The sequence below is a fragment of the Dendropsophus ebraccatus genome, chromosome 7, assembly GCF_027789765.1.
Source record: "Dendropsophus ebraccatus isolate aDenEbr1 chromosome 7, aDenEbr1.pat, whole genome shotgun sequence".
In the NCBI taxonomy this organism is placed as follows: domain Eukaryota; kingdom Metazoa; phylum Chordata; class Amphibia; order Anura; family Hylidae; genus Dendropsophus; species Dendropsophus ebraccatus.
Window position 1 is genome coordinate 91123614 of NC_091460.1, and position 15219 is coordinate 91138832.

General features: G+C 43.7%; 1 protein-coding gene across 1 annotated transcript in view; it reads left to right on the forward strand.

The window, feature by feature from the left end:
• Positions 1–926: 926 nt before the first annotated feature.
• The window catches only part of GIPC3 (GIPC PDZ domain containing family member 3), a 109134-nt gene continuing 94841 nt past the window's right edge, over positions 927–15219 (forward strand). Inside the window, exon 1 of the mRNA XM_069976637.1 lies at positions 927–1184. Coding sequence (XP_069832738.1) covers positions 927–1184 — 258 coding nt within the window. The remainder of the gene's footprint in view (positions 1185–15219) is intronic.

Below are 15219 nucleotides of genomic sequence, written 5' to 3' on the forward strand. Positions count from 1 at the left end.
TGTAGGGGGGGGGGGCAGTTTGTGGGTACAGAGTTTCTTAAAAATTGACTGGGGAGACAAAGGTTGCCACACAGGGGGAGGTAGAAGGCTACTTAAAAATGGATTGGAACGTGTGAAATGTTTTATTAGCTTTCCGATTTTATGCTGCTGATACACCAATGTCCTCTGCTGTCCAGAGCAGAAATTGAATAATTGACTGGCTGATTGACATGTTTTTAAAATTGTCAGTTCGCAGAACTAATTTTCAGCTGCTTCGCTCGTCTCTAGTTATACATATAAAGCCAAAGGGGCTCTAAGGTGAGAGTCCATCTATACTGGGCACTTACCCACTTACTATATCGATCAGGATTACACGAGGCAGCATCCTCCTGGCTTTTTTTTGTTTCTCTCTTCTATCTCTTGTTTTATTATAGGCTCCTATTCTTGTTTTTGTGGTTATTTTTTATTTTTTATTTTCCTAGTTTTATATCTTTTAGTATTTTATAAGTAACAGACCCATACTGCAGTCTTGTATTTCACAGGCAGACAGGCAGATGTGATTTTGCATACAGCACATTGTAGCCATCTGTAGCTTAGGCTGTAGGAGTTAATTGACGTTTGTCTAATTGATAAATAAAGTGACGTGTCTCTGGAGAGCATTTTCCATGCACATCCCTGGCTATACCTCTGAGTTTTCTGATCCCAGGAGTTTAAGGCTGACAGAGCTGAGAAGAACCACCTGAGCTGTGGAATTGAGTTACTGCTCTTTATACTCAGAAAGGATTATTTTACAAGGTATAGGTTCAGAGTAAACCAGCATCAATTATTTATCTGCCCAATGCTATCTTTGCCTTTGTTTCTTAGCACACCTTTTTGGCAAAGAGGAGATACTGCGCAAATCAGACAGGAGAGCAAAAAAACAAACAGAGCAACTGGAAACGGAATTCATGGAGAACGGAGTGGACCCTGAAAAGCAAGAATGCAATGGCCCAAGAGAGACGACACAAAAAGAGACCAGACAGAATGTTCCAGCGGAACCATCACAGGGCAACGTGGCACCTCCGCACCCACCAAGAGTCAGACCAAGGCTGGTATTCCATACTCAGTTGGCTCATGGCAGCCCAACTGGAAAAATTGAGGGCTTCACCAATGTCAAAGAACTTTACGCCAAAATTGCAGAGGTGTTCAACATATCTCCAACTGAGGTGAGAATTCTATTATTGTTATAAAGAAATACTTTTTTTTGTTCCATGTTTATCAGCAACATCGTATGCTTACAAGGCATGCATTCACAGCACAACATTATTTCCTGTTTAGGCAGCATGGCAGTCCCACTCTATGCCTGAATAACTGACTTTAAATATATATATATATATATTTATATATATATATATATATATTGCTTTAACCTTTCTATTTCAACAAGTTTGGTTACCCCTCCTTTCTCGTTATAAAGATTTAGAAAGTTTGTAATAAGTGTAAAGGCACAATTTACCACTGGCACCATTGTATAGATGAAGTTACTGTGTAATCCATGGTACTTTTACTGTCTGGTGGTGCTGCTTTTATCACTGGGAAAATATATTTTATTCAGTGTCCAAAGTAGGTACCTGGTGCACTAGGGGTGGTGCTATAGAATTTGGAGCAATGGCTGCTTGGACCTCTACCCTATCCTCACACCATGTCTCACCATGACATAAGCAAAATTTCAGGTATGATAGCAATACAGAGACAATACAAAGATTTCCAAGTGGCCTCTTACTGACATGATTGCTGTGCACGTACCAGATCCGCAGGAGATTTCTCGCTGCGTATTCGCAGCGAGATCCACTGCGGATCCCTGCCCGGTAAGCTCTATGGGCAGACAAACTCGCATTAGGATTACCCCGCTGCGAGTTTGTCCGCAGCCCGCCCCGTTAACACCCCAGCCGCCGGAACCTATACTTCACCTGGTTCCCGTTCCGGCTTGCTTCGGGGCTCCCGATGTGTTCACGTCCCGCTCAGCCAATCAGCACACTGATTGGCCGAGCGGGACGTGCCGAGAACCCCTAAAGCAAGCCGTAGCGGGTACCAGGTGAAGTATAGGCTCCGGCGGCAGGTGGGTTAATGGAGTGGGCTTCAGACAAACTTGCAGCGGGAGGTACATCCTGCTGCGAGTTTGCCCATAAGGCTTACTGGGCAGGGATCCGCAGTGGTAGCCCCATCTGTTCAGTAGTGCCAGTGCTTTATTGTGCCCAAGAACTGTGGTAGATGTCCTTTAATGGGAGTAGATGTCAGCAGATAATATTGCATACCTGGCTGCCCTGGTTCTCAAACCACAAAAAATGCATGGTTATAATTCCTGATTGAGCAGTCGCTCTGTACTACAATTCCCAGAATAATAATAATAATAATAATTCCATTATATAATGCTAGTTTATTCCACAGCACTGTACATAGCTTGTCATTGCTCATATCAGCCCCTGACTCCATTAAGGCTTACTGTACATGATAAATTCACTTAAATGTATGTTTTGGAGTATGAAAGAAAGGAGGACCTGTGGGAAACGCAAACTTCCTTGCAGATGTTGTCCTTTGTGGGATTGAAGCTGTCTATTGCTTTCCCTCAGCTGCATTCACTCTCCTATTCTTTCTGTAGGAAAAATCACAAGGCAGCATGCTGTTAACACATCTCATTTTCTCTAAATGTCCCAATAATAGATATGTATCTGTCAGGGCCAGAATGAAACTAAAAAGCAGCCATAGCACAAAAATTGCCCTTAGAGCCCACATAGAATATTAACCCCTTCCCCCATAAAAAAAAAAGTAAAAATGGAGGTATAATGTCACACTCCTCAAGACTCTCTGTTCTAAGAAAATAGTAACATAAGGCGTGACCAACTGTGTGTCTATCTATCTATCTAGTAAAGAATATTTGGGCAGCACTCTTGAATCATTGTTTGAATGATTCAAGTGTTTGAATGCATTGGTGCCAAGCATTCAAACACTTCAAATGAAAGTTTTTATTTCGCCCAGATACCACAACGTTTCGCTTTCATATTGAGAGCTTTTTCAATCAGTCTGTCTGTCTATCTATCTATGATACAATAGTAGAGAGAGCACTTCCAAAGAATCCAAGCGAGGTTTATCACTTTTTCAAGGCTATCGTTCCGAAACGTCGCACTGGTGTACAATAAACTTCACTTGGATTCTTTAGAAGTACTGTCTCTACTATTGTATCGTGGATTCCCTGATGCCAACCTGGTCCGGTTTGGTGAGGCGTGCACCCACACTTCTTTAAATTGACTTTTTTGTGCTGCTGAAAGACTTTTTGCTGTATGGATATCTATCTATCTATCTATCTATCTATCTATCTATCTATCTATCTATCTATCTCCTATCTATCTATCTATCTATCTATCTATCTATCTATCTATTTATTTATTTATTTATCTATCTAGATAAAAAGAAAAGAGCAGCACATACAGTTGAAGTAGGGTGCAAACAGCAAAGGAACTTGATCGATACTCCAAAGTTTGAGCACACCAATGGTTAAATCATGTAAAAAAGTGGTTTATTCCATTCAAACGGTACAGTGGCGTTTCAAGTCATATTCAAGCAGCGCTGTACTGCTACATTACCCAGATTAAGATTGGTGGAGGCCCTGACTCGCTCAATGGATTCAGTATGCTAAAAATCTGCATAGTCTCTTTGAAACTTTATACATAATGTTATTGGTAATTGTAAGGGTGTAATGGTAAAGATTTCCCTTTCCAGGTGAGTACTGACTCTGGGTGGTCGTGAGTATTGGTCTGGGGACGAGCGTGAATGGGTCAGTGGGGCCGACACTGTGTGTCTACTGGGGCGCTCTATTCCAATCCAATTGAAGGATGGTTATTAGTGTAAGAACGACAAATATAGAACAGGGGGTAAAAGATAGAAGTACACAGTCTAGAGCTGGGTGGAGATACATCCCATGGATAGTAAAGTACTGTAAAATGCAATATTGATGGAAACAAGTGAATTAAGCTACACCTAATTTAAGTAACCTTGGAGGGGATGGGCATCACAAGCCTCTATCTAATAATTTTATGTGGATCTTTGTATGTAGAAGCGATTTGTTAATAAATAGTAATAAAAAAAAAAAAAGATTGGTGGAGGCCCTGGGTGACAATTTTAATTTTGTTGCCCCCTCCCACCCCCCTAATAAACTATACAGTGTTCTAAAGAGATAGCTGCTTACTGTAGGGAACTTAGCACCTACCCTTCCTTGCTCCTGGCTGTATGGTGCAGCATCCTCTGTTGTGCATGTGATGGTCACTAGAGGAAGATGCCAAGCCTAGAGACAAGAGCAGGGAGGGCTGAGTATCAGGGTGTTTTCTCACATTGTGGTTGTGTAAATAACGCAATGTGAGAACACAGCATTTTCTGTGCGCTCTTGCCCAGTCTGTTAGGGCCATATTACACGACCTCATATACTAGGTAAGCGGCGCCCTTCTGCTAGATTGACACTCGCTTCCAAAGCCTATTATAAGGCTCTATTTTCGTCTTGTTGCACGGACATCAGCCATCGGTCCCACATGACCACTACAGGTAGAGGTGCATGGCCGGTGGCCAATGATTTTTGAACATGTTGAAAGACCTCGATCAGCTGATGATCGGTTCCTTGGCTGATTGTTGTCTTTACTACACGAAGCGATTGCAGCCAAAATAAGCAGATAATGGCTCCAAATAATAGGGCTCTTATCCAGTACACATAGCATAGAAAGTTGTGAATCGCGAGCGAAACCTGGACTTGCTAGTCTAGGTCCATCTGCAGTTCCCAATCATATATACTTACTGAAGCAGTAAAGAGCACCCACAAAGTATTTAAAGGCTATGTAAAATCTATAGCGGATCGTTCCATAGCAATGTCCATGCAGCTTGCTAAATGATTATGGAGCTGAGATGGCACTCTGGATAACAAGGGTTGTGCACATGGAAGAAGAAAGTCCCAATAGTATAGTTTAAAGTAGGTCCTGGCACTCACCAATAGAGGCTTAAAAGGTTTATTAGGTAATTCACATATCCAATTTTACAGTTACAGGACGGGTTTTGGCGTCAGCCTTTCTCCACTGCCTTTCTCGTGGATGTGGCTCAACCTGTCCCTTCAAAAGAATTAGCACAGGTTTCTTTTGGAGGGGCATAAGTTCAGCCACATCCACGAGAAGCAGGTGGGGGGCTCTTGTGGTGGTCGCATTTAGTGCACAACAGCCGGGATGATGTTATGTCGGTAGTTGGAATATAGCTCAGCCAGTGATGGTAAAGTCATGACGCCAGTGCTTACTTAGCACACAGATGTGATGGTATACCTGCTTTGTATAGTGGCTGGCTATATTAATCCCCAAGGGTTGGTGACCTGCTGGGCTGTGATGGGTCACTTGGGCTTTTTTTTTTTTTTTTTTTTTTAATTCTGAATTTATAAAATTTTTCCAAATACAAGAAACAAAACAACAGTTGCCAACAAGGCACAAGTAGGGAGATATCTTAGGCAAGACCATTAATAATGGAAAAGGTACATACAATCATGCAAGGTAACAACAATAAAGCACAAGAACAAGAATGCATTAAGGAAAGAAAGACAGAAAAGGAAAAAGAAGAGGTAGGAGAAGAAAGAGGGAAAAGGAAATAAATTTAAAATAAATAAATGAATTAAAAATAAATAAATAATCCTCAACCTTACGTATCCACATGGAGACACTAGGAGGATCAGGATTTCTCCACAAGACCGGAATACAAGCTTAAGCCGTGTTAATTAGAGGATGAAGGACCGAATGTCTGTAGGATTTAAGAGGGATGTCAGAGATGTGCAGGAGGAGAAAGAGAGCCGAGGAGAAAGGGAGAGGGTAGTCTGTGAAGGTATAGGTGATGCACTATACTTCCTTCTAGTAGCAGGTCAACTTGGGGCAACTCCAAAAGATATGCAATTTCTCCAGCACATCGGTGAGGCCTCCGGAAACATCGTGAATGCGTGTAGGGACATAATACCAGCGAGAGAGCAGCTTATATCCCGCTTCCTGGAATCGGGAAGAAATAGAGGAACAATGGGTGCAGGAGTATAGCCTTTCCATCTGCGCTGGAGAGAATGAAAGGCCTTAGTCTGCCTCTCCAGCTGACAAGAAAGGCGTACATGACTGTTCCGGTGGGGAGCCCAACATGGTATAGAGAAGTGAGAAAGTTATGGAGAGGGCCAGAACCCAAACAGATTGACTCAAAGGTGTTGAGAGGCCATGCGAAGCCAGGCGGTGAAGGTAAAGAATGAAAAAAGTGGTGAAGCTGCAGAGCCCTGCAGAACCCCAGCGGGCAGGGATCTGTGAGGTTTTTAAGGTCCGAGATCGAGATCCAAGTGGAGCCGAGGAGGAAGTTTTTAGCCCTGAAGAAACCCGACTTAAATCATCCACGAAAAACAGGGTCATCCATCCCTGGCGAGAAAGATGGGTTACCCAGCACAGGAAACAAGGCGGAGGGGTGAGGAGTAAGGTGTCCCAAATAGAGGTGCTTATGGCACACTTTTAAGGTGGGGGCTATGGTAGGATGGGCATTAACAGAGTGGACAGAAGAAGGCGACCAAGGGGCGGCTAGCAATGATACTGGGGAGAGAGCACTTTCCATCTCAACCCAAAGCTTAGTCGAGGCATGTCTATGCCAGTCTATGACCCTGGATAGGTGTACAGCAACATAAAACTGGAAAAGTCACAATGAAGAATTTGTGGCACTCACCAGTTCAGTGGAATAAAATAGCCTTTATTGCATAGCGGCTTGGTTTAGACGCTGACAAGTGACTGGGCTACAGCCGTTTCACACACACATGTGCAGCGCGCTTCCTCAAGGCCTTGGGTTGGTGGGTTTTGTGCTGGGAGCTTTTCCCCTTGATTGGACACATAATACTGGAAAAGGTTGGGAAGTCCTACACCTCCATGGGCTTTGGGGCGAAATATGATAAACTTGGCCAGGCGAGGCTGTTTGTGAGCCCAGATAAATTTTGTAAGGAGAGAGGAGAGGGAAGGAAGATTCAAAAGCTGCAACTGTAGCGGGAGGGTCCCTAGAGCTCTTATCATGGTGATCCAGAGTTCGAAGATGACCCACCCGGACTGTTAGTACTGCCACCCACAGAAAGGGGAAAATGACCCAAGGATGGTGTAGCCTGTGTGTATAGGTGCTGTTGCTATTATCACTGAGTCCCAGTAGAATGAATAAAGTGGTCTTTACTGAAAGTCTCTTACAATACAGCATAGTGGTGTAACAAGTGACTTCTGAGATACAGAATTGAGTTCACTAAATCTGTGCTGAGAGAGGCTTAAGTGCTGAGGTAGAGAAGCAGTGCTGTTTCAGTTGAGTGCTGAGTAGAGTAGAAGAGTTGAGAAGAGTGGATAGGAGTTTGTCGGGAGAGCCCCAACCCAGTGTAGTAATGTGCTCTGCAGAAACTCGTGGAAAGAAATACTTGAAAGATACTTGAGAAGTAGCGAATACTTGTACCCGTGTTTCGAACGGAATGTTGCTATAACCACCTTCTACCCTGCAGTGTCAGGTTACCTGTCCTACGAGCGTGACACAAGACCCAGTCTTGGTTACCTAAGTGTCTGATTTTATCCAGTGTCACCTGCGCTGCGAGATAGAGTACTTAGACCTTGGTTACGGTTGCTTTGCTCTATCTGGATCAGTTCCTCTGTCTAGGATACCACCCTACTCTTTTAAGAGAGGTTCTCGGCGTGGGCTGGGGTGATCTCTGACTTGTCCTCATTTAGCTGCTTAACAATGCATCATGTGTGTGGGTATAACTTGAAAAAGGAAAGTCTCTGCGTTCTGCATACATTTGTCTGTTCACTGTCACAGTGGGTAAGTATGTGTGAGTATGTATAGAGTGCAGGGATAGGTAGAAGAAGAAAACCCCACACTCTGATCTCTGGAACACTCCTGTATAGCCCAACGTGGATGCAGGGCACCAGCATCACTAAATCCCCTTCCCCTGACTCCTACCTGACCACCAGCCCTATGGCCCCCATGCACCCCGCTGCCTTCCCCACTGCAGAGCTGCCACCACCATCCTCTGTGTGCTCTGCTGGGGGATGGTGGTGAAGGAGTGCTGTAGATTGCTATAGATCCACCAGCCTAAACCTGAAAACCTATATACAGCCCAGTATACCATTATTCATATATATATATATATATATATATATATATATATATATATATATATATATATATTTATTTATTTATTTATTTATATATGATGTGTTCCACCACGGTTGTTGCTAGTAGATACACCCCCAAAAGCATGTACTACGTAAGTGGTGATGTAGTCGTACTTAAGTTTTGCCACTAGATGTCACTAGTATGTATGTTGTGTACCTATGGATTGCACAGCTGTAGTACTCAAGGGGTTATTGTTGTTTGTGACTTGTGCTCCAATGAGAGCTCTTTTTTCTCCTTTGCCTATCTCCTTTCTTCTCTTGCACTCTCTTCTCACCCACTCACAGCAGGTTTTACATGAGAGAGTCTTATGGTACGTTTACACAGACAGATTTATCTGACAGATCTTTGAAGCCAAAGCCAGGAGCAGACTATGAACAGAGATCAGATCATAAAGGAAACACTGGGATCTATCTTCTTTTCAAATCCATTCCTGGCTTTGGCTTCCAAAATCTGTCAGATAAATCTCTGTGTAAACGCACCCTTAGTCACATTGCAAAACAGAGAGTCCAGTGAGTCTTAATCTAGCTGTTAAGCAAAACAGACACACATGGGAAGCACAGACACTCATTTCTTGAAAGCAACTCTTCTACACACTATGCAGTGTTAAACACTCTCGGAGATGACAAGTCAGGGATCATCCCAGTCCACGCCATGAATCAGTCTAAAAATGCAGGACGGTATCCTATAACAGAGGATCTGGATAAGCCAAAGTTACTAGAAGCCTACGTACTCTATCTCACAGTGCGGGTGTAACCAGAAAACTCTGACCACTCTGCTCAACCCAAGTAACAAGGTCTGGGGCTTGTGTCACCCTCTAGGACGGGTCGTCTTACACTGTTGGGCTATAGGTGGTGCGAAGACCAAGGGGTCAAAACATGGGCAAAAGTATTCTATCTACTCTCAAGTATTCTACTTATTCTAAAGTTCCAGAAGAGCACAGTACTACAGTACATTGGGTTGGGACTCTCTCGACATCCTCCTCTCTACTCCTCTGAACTTTCTCTACTTCTCCACACGCAAACCAAGTCAGCACAGCTATTCTACCTCTTGAGCTCTCAGTACAAGTCTTGTCAGTCAAGTCTTAAGTTTATTGTCAAGTGGGAAGTCTATTGTATATCTCTGTATCAAGTATTCCTGCAGTAAAGAAGAGTTTAGTAATTGTAACGAGACTCCGTGATTCTTAAAGTGTAACTGTCATTTCAGGGTCATTTTTTTGAAAACATTAAATATCAATAGTACAAGCGATTTTAAGAAACTCTGTAATAGGTTTTAGAAACCAAAAGAGTTTCCTTCTGGACTGGAAAAGCAATTTCCCAGCCTCCCCCCTCACTTCAGAAGAAGCAGGATTTCTGTCTCCATTATGTGGCTATGGAGAGGGGAGGGGCTGTTAGGAGTGACTGAGCACGGAGCAGTCTTGCAAAGCACAACACCCTGCAATCTTCTCTCAGTAAGTTCATAGATAAGCACTGACCTTTCTGACCCCAGAATCCTGCGTTTTAGGTGCCCAGACAGTCTACAAACAGCTGACCTCCATGTCACCTCTTCCTGCTCCCTCATCTCCCTCAGCCCCTCCCCCCTTCATAGGCTTACAATGGAGAGAGCAGAACCCGTCTTCACTGGCTTCTCTGTAATGAAGACGTGTTTGCCTGATAATGCACAGATAAGAAGTCAGGGGGGAAAGCTGGGAGATTGCTTCTTGAGTACAGAAGGAGGCTTTTTTGGCTAATGAAACCTTTTACAGAGTTTCTTAAAATCTTATACTACTGATTTCTGCAATAAAAAAAAAAAATGACAGTTACGCTTTAACCCCTTAGTGACCGCCGTGCTGCCTTTTCACAGCGGCCACTAATGGGCTTTATTCCGATGCGTACGCCTTTTAACGGCGTACGCATCGGAACGAACTGCCGCCCAGCGACCGCTGACCCCCCCCCTGAAACTGCCAGGAGCGGAGGATTCTCCGCTCCGGGCAGTTTAACCCGTTAAATGCTTTGATAGCGGCATCTAACTGGTTCCGGTCGGCGGCGTGGGTCACTTACACGGTCGCGATGTCCCGCGGCGCCGTCCGGTGTCCTGGTGGTCTCCATGGTGATCCGGGGTCCTAATGAAGGTCCCCGGGGTCACCATGGAGATGCCTCATGCTGACAGGGGGGGCTGTGGCTATAGCATGAGGCATGATACAATACATTGCAGTACATCAGGTACTGCAATTTATTGTATCAGTGATCTAAGTATTTTACACTAGTGTACAGTAATGTACACTAGTGTAAAAGTATAAAAAAGTGAAAAAAAATGTGCACCAAACACAACACAGCCCCCCCAATAATAAAGATGCATTATATTCCCTATACCCAATAAAACATGACATAAAAGTGATCAAAAACACAAATCCTATACATATTTGGTATTGTTATGTCCGTAACGACCCAATCTATAAAACTATATCAATAATTGTACCGCACGACACACGCTGTAAAAAAAAAAATTACAAAAACAGTACCAGAATAGCTGTATTTTATCAATCCACTTTAGAAAATATGTCATAAAAGAGATCAAAAAGTCATATACATATAAAACTTGGTATCAATAGAAACTACAGATCTTCCCGCAAAAAATAAGCCCCAAACCAGCTCTGTCGGTCAAAATATAAGAACGCTATGGATCTTACAGTTTTTGTGGGTTTTTGCCAGGAAGATAGTTTCTATTGTGCCAAAGGGATAATAGTTCAAAAAAAACTATACAAATGTGGTATAGCCGTAACCGTAGTGACCCAGAGAATACATGTATTATGTTATTAGTGACCGCCGATATGGATTTTTACGGCGATCACTAATGGGCTCTATTCTGCTGCCATCAGCTCTTTATGGCGATGGTGCAGAATAGTGCAGCGGCGCTGGTAATGCTCGCAGCCCCCTTCTCTCAGCTATTGGAGGTCGCTAAGAAGTCGGGGCAGAGTGTGGGCTTAGTCCCGGCCAGTCCCCTCACCAGCGATCGCCGTTATTAACAGTATAACGGTGGCCACCGGTAACAGGCATTCCCAGCGCAGCTGAACGCTTTCATCTCTTCTCACAGTGAATCCACGGTGAGAGGAGATGAGAACATTTCCACCCCCTGTCCCCAGAATTAACCCTAGTGACCTGGTCACTGACCCTCCCCTCCCTGGGCGGCCATCTGATCCAAGATGGCCGCCGCCATCACTGTGAACAGACTCTGTTCAAAGTGATGGAATTTCTAAAAATGATCAAAGCTCCATTCTCTCCACCACCAGAGGTGACGGAGAGCATGGGGCAATGATCGGGCACCAACTGGTGTGGTCCCAGTACAAGTGATCAGCGGTATATAATATATACCAATGATCGCTTGTTCCAAATGGTGCCGGCACTTTTTTACCTGTCACCAAAGCCAAGTGCCCTGGATTACCCGTAACCACCCTGGATTACATGTAACCACCCCAGATTACCCGTAACCACCCCAGATTACCCGTAACCACCCCAGATTACCTGTAACCACCCCAGATTACCTGTAACCACCTCAGATTGCCCATCACCACCCCAGATTGGCCGTCACCACCCCAGATTGCCCGTCCCCTCCCCAGATTGCCCGTAACCCCCCAGACTGCCCGTAACCCCCCAGATTGCCCGTAACCCCCCAGATTGCCCGTAACCATTGCAGACAGCCCGTAACCATCACAGACAGCCCGTAACCATCGCAGACAGCCCATAACCATTGCAGACAGCCCGTAACCATCGCAGACAGCCCGTAACCATTGCAGACAGCCTGTAACCACCACAGATTGCCACAGACTGCCCGTAGCTACCCCAAATTGCCTGTCACCACCCCAGATTGCCCGTCACCTCCGCAGATTGCCCGTCACCTTCCCAGATTGCCCGTAACCACCCCAGATTGGCACAGACTGCTCGTAACCACCCCAGATTGCCCATAACCACCCCAGATTGCCTGTCGCTACCTCAGATCACCAGTAAACACCCCGAGATTGTCCATTACCACCCCAGATAGCCAGTAAACACTCACATATTGCCTGTAACTAAAATTACACTCCTTCCCTTCTGAGCCCTGCTGTGTGCCCATACAGTGGTTTATGCCCACATATGGGGTACCATTGTACTCAGGAGAAGCTCCGTTACAAATGTTGGGGTGCTTTTTCTCCCCTGTTCCTAGTGAAATTGAAAAATTTCAAACTAAACAAACATGTTATTGGAAAAATTCTATTTTTTTCTTTTTTACTGTCTAGTTTTGAATACTTTCCTCACCACACCCCAAGATGAATTCTTTGAGGGGTGCACTTTCCTAAATGGGGTGACTTTTGTGGGGGTTCTATTTTGCAGATATTACAGGGGCACTGCAAACGCACCTGGCGCTCAGGAACTTCTTCAGAAAAATCATGCACTGAAAATGCTAATTGGCGCTACCTTCCTTCTGAGGCCCTTCTACTCAGGAGAACCTGCGTTACATATATTTCCCCCCCCTCTTCCTTGTGAAATTGAGAAATTTCGAACTAAATGAACATATTATTGGAAAAATTCGATTTTTTCATTTTTACTGTCTTCTTTTGAATATTTTCCTCTAATACCTGTGGGGTCAAAATGCTCACCACACCCCAATATGAATTCTTTGAGGGGTGTACTTTCCTAAATGGGGTGACTTTGGGGGGTTTCTATTCTGCTGACACTACAGGGGCGCTGCAAACGCACCTGGCGCTCAGAAACTTCTTCAGAAAAATCATGCACGGAAAATGCTAATTGGCGCTCCTTTCCTTCTGAGCCCCGCTGTGTGCCCATACAGTGGTTTATGCCCACGTATGGGGTACCGTTCTACTCAGGGAAACCTGTGTTACATATATTGTGGTGCTTTTTTCCCCTGTTCCTCGTGAAATTGAGAAATTTCAAACTAAACAAACATATTATTGGAAAAATTCTATTTTTTTTCATTTTTACTGTCTAATTTTGAATACTTTCCTCTAATACCTGTGGGGTCAAAATGGTCACCACACCCCAAGATGTATTCTTTGAGGGGTTTACTTTTCTAAATGGGGTGACTTTTGGGGGGATTTAATTCTGCTGACACTATAGGGGCACTGCAAATGCACCTGGCGCTCAGAAACTTGTTCAGCAAAATCTGAACTGGAAATGCTAATTGGCGCTCCTTCCCTTCTGAGCCCCGCTGTGTGCCCATACAGTGGTTTACGCCCACATGTTGGGTACCATTGTACTCAGGAGAACCTGTGTTACAAAATTTGGGGTGCATTTTCTCTCATGTTTTTTATGAAAATGAGATACTTTAATCTTAACAAATATATTATTGGAAAATTTCTATTTTCCATTTTTTTCCGGCCTAATTGTGAATACTTTCCTCCAGCCCTTGTTGGGTTAAAATGCTCATTATACCCCTAGATTAATTCTTTAAGGTGTCTAGTTCCCAAAATGGGGTCACTTATGGGGGTTTCCAGTATACAAGCCTCCTAAATCAACTTAAAAATAGAACTGGACCCTAAAAAAAATCAGTTTTGGAAATTTTATGAAAATTTCATAATTTGCTGATACACTTCTAAGCCCCGTAACACCCTAAAAAAGTGAAATATGTTTACGAAATGAAGCCAAAATAAAGAGGACATATTGATAATGTGACTTACTAACTAATTTATGTGATATGACTTCCTTTTTTTAGAAGCAAAGAATTTCAAAGTTCGCAAAGTGCTAATTTTTCAAATTTTTCATGATATTTTGATTTTTTTCACAAAAAACACACAAGACAGTGACCAAATTTTGCCACTAACATAAAGTACCATATGTAAGGAAAAAACATTCTCAGAATCGCTAGCATACGTTAAAGCATCACTGAGCTATAAGCGCATAAAGTGAGACAGGTCAGATTTTGAAAAAGGAGCCTGGTCATTAAGGTCCAAATAGGCTTGGTCCCTAAGGGGTTAATAATAATAATATTAATCATTTTTATTTATGTAGCACCAACAGATTCCACAGCACTTTACAGTTCTCGGGGTACATACATAGACATAAAACAGACATTACAGAGATCTACATATAATTATCCATACATGAGGAGTGAGGACCCTGCACGCATGCATCAGCTTACAGACTATTAGGGAGGGGGTTTGAGACAAAATGGCAAAAGGGCAAAGTCCTTCCTTTTTAGCATGGTCCGGCCATCTTTATAAATAAGGCAGTGCAGGTAGGTAAAGGTGGGTAAACTGGTCACCAACCAATTCCTGCCTGCTACAGGTCTAAGTGCTTAAGTGCCTGGCGTATGTATTGGGGGGAGGGGGGGATCAATTTAGGGAACCTGGTAAGCCTGTTTGAACAGATGTGTTTTGAAGGCACGTTTAAAGCTTTGGGTATTGGTGGTAAGTCTAAAAGTCTTGAGTAATGCATTCCATAGAACTGGTGCAGCTTGGGTGAAGTCCTGGAGATGGGAGTAACTGGCACAGGGGGAGATGAGCCTGGCCGCTGCATTGAGAATGGACTGGAGAGGGGAGAGTTTAGGGGAAGGAAGGCCGATTAGTAAGGAATTGCAGTAGTCTAGACGGGAATGAATCAGAGCGGCAATGAGAGTTTTAGCAGATTCGACAGTAAGAAAAGGACGGATTTTAGAGATGTTTTTTTAGATGCAGATGACAGGAATGTGAAAGAGATTGAATATGGGGAATGAAGGACAGATCAGAGTCAAACATAACCCCAAGGCAGTGGGCTTGTTGTCTAGGGGTTATGGTTGCACCACAGACAGAGATGGAGATGTCAGGTAGGGGGTGGTTAGCAGACCATGATCAGCAATCACCATGACCAGTGATCAGCAATGACCATGGCCAGGAATGACCAGAGCAGTTCACTATATAGTTAGTTAACTAGCTGAGAAGTACTACCAGGTGTGAAACATGGGGTGGGTGTGGAGGAGATGGAAGAGGGCAGGGGAAACTGATAGAGAGAAGACTGTAAACAAACAATTTGGATTCACTGCTTTGAAAAGAGGGCAATAAAAGTCAATGCAAAGAAGAGTAGA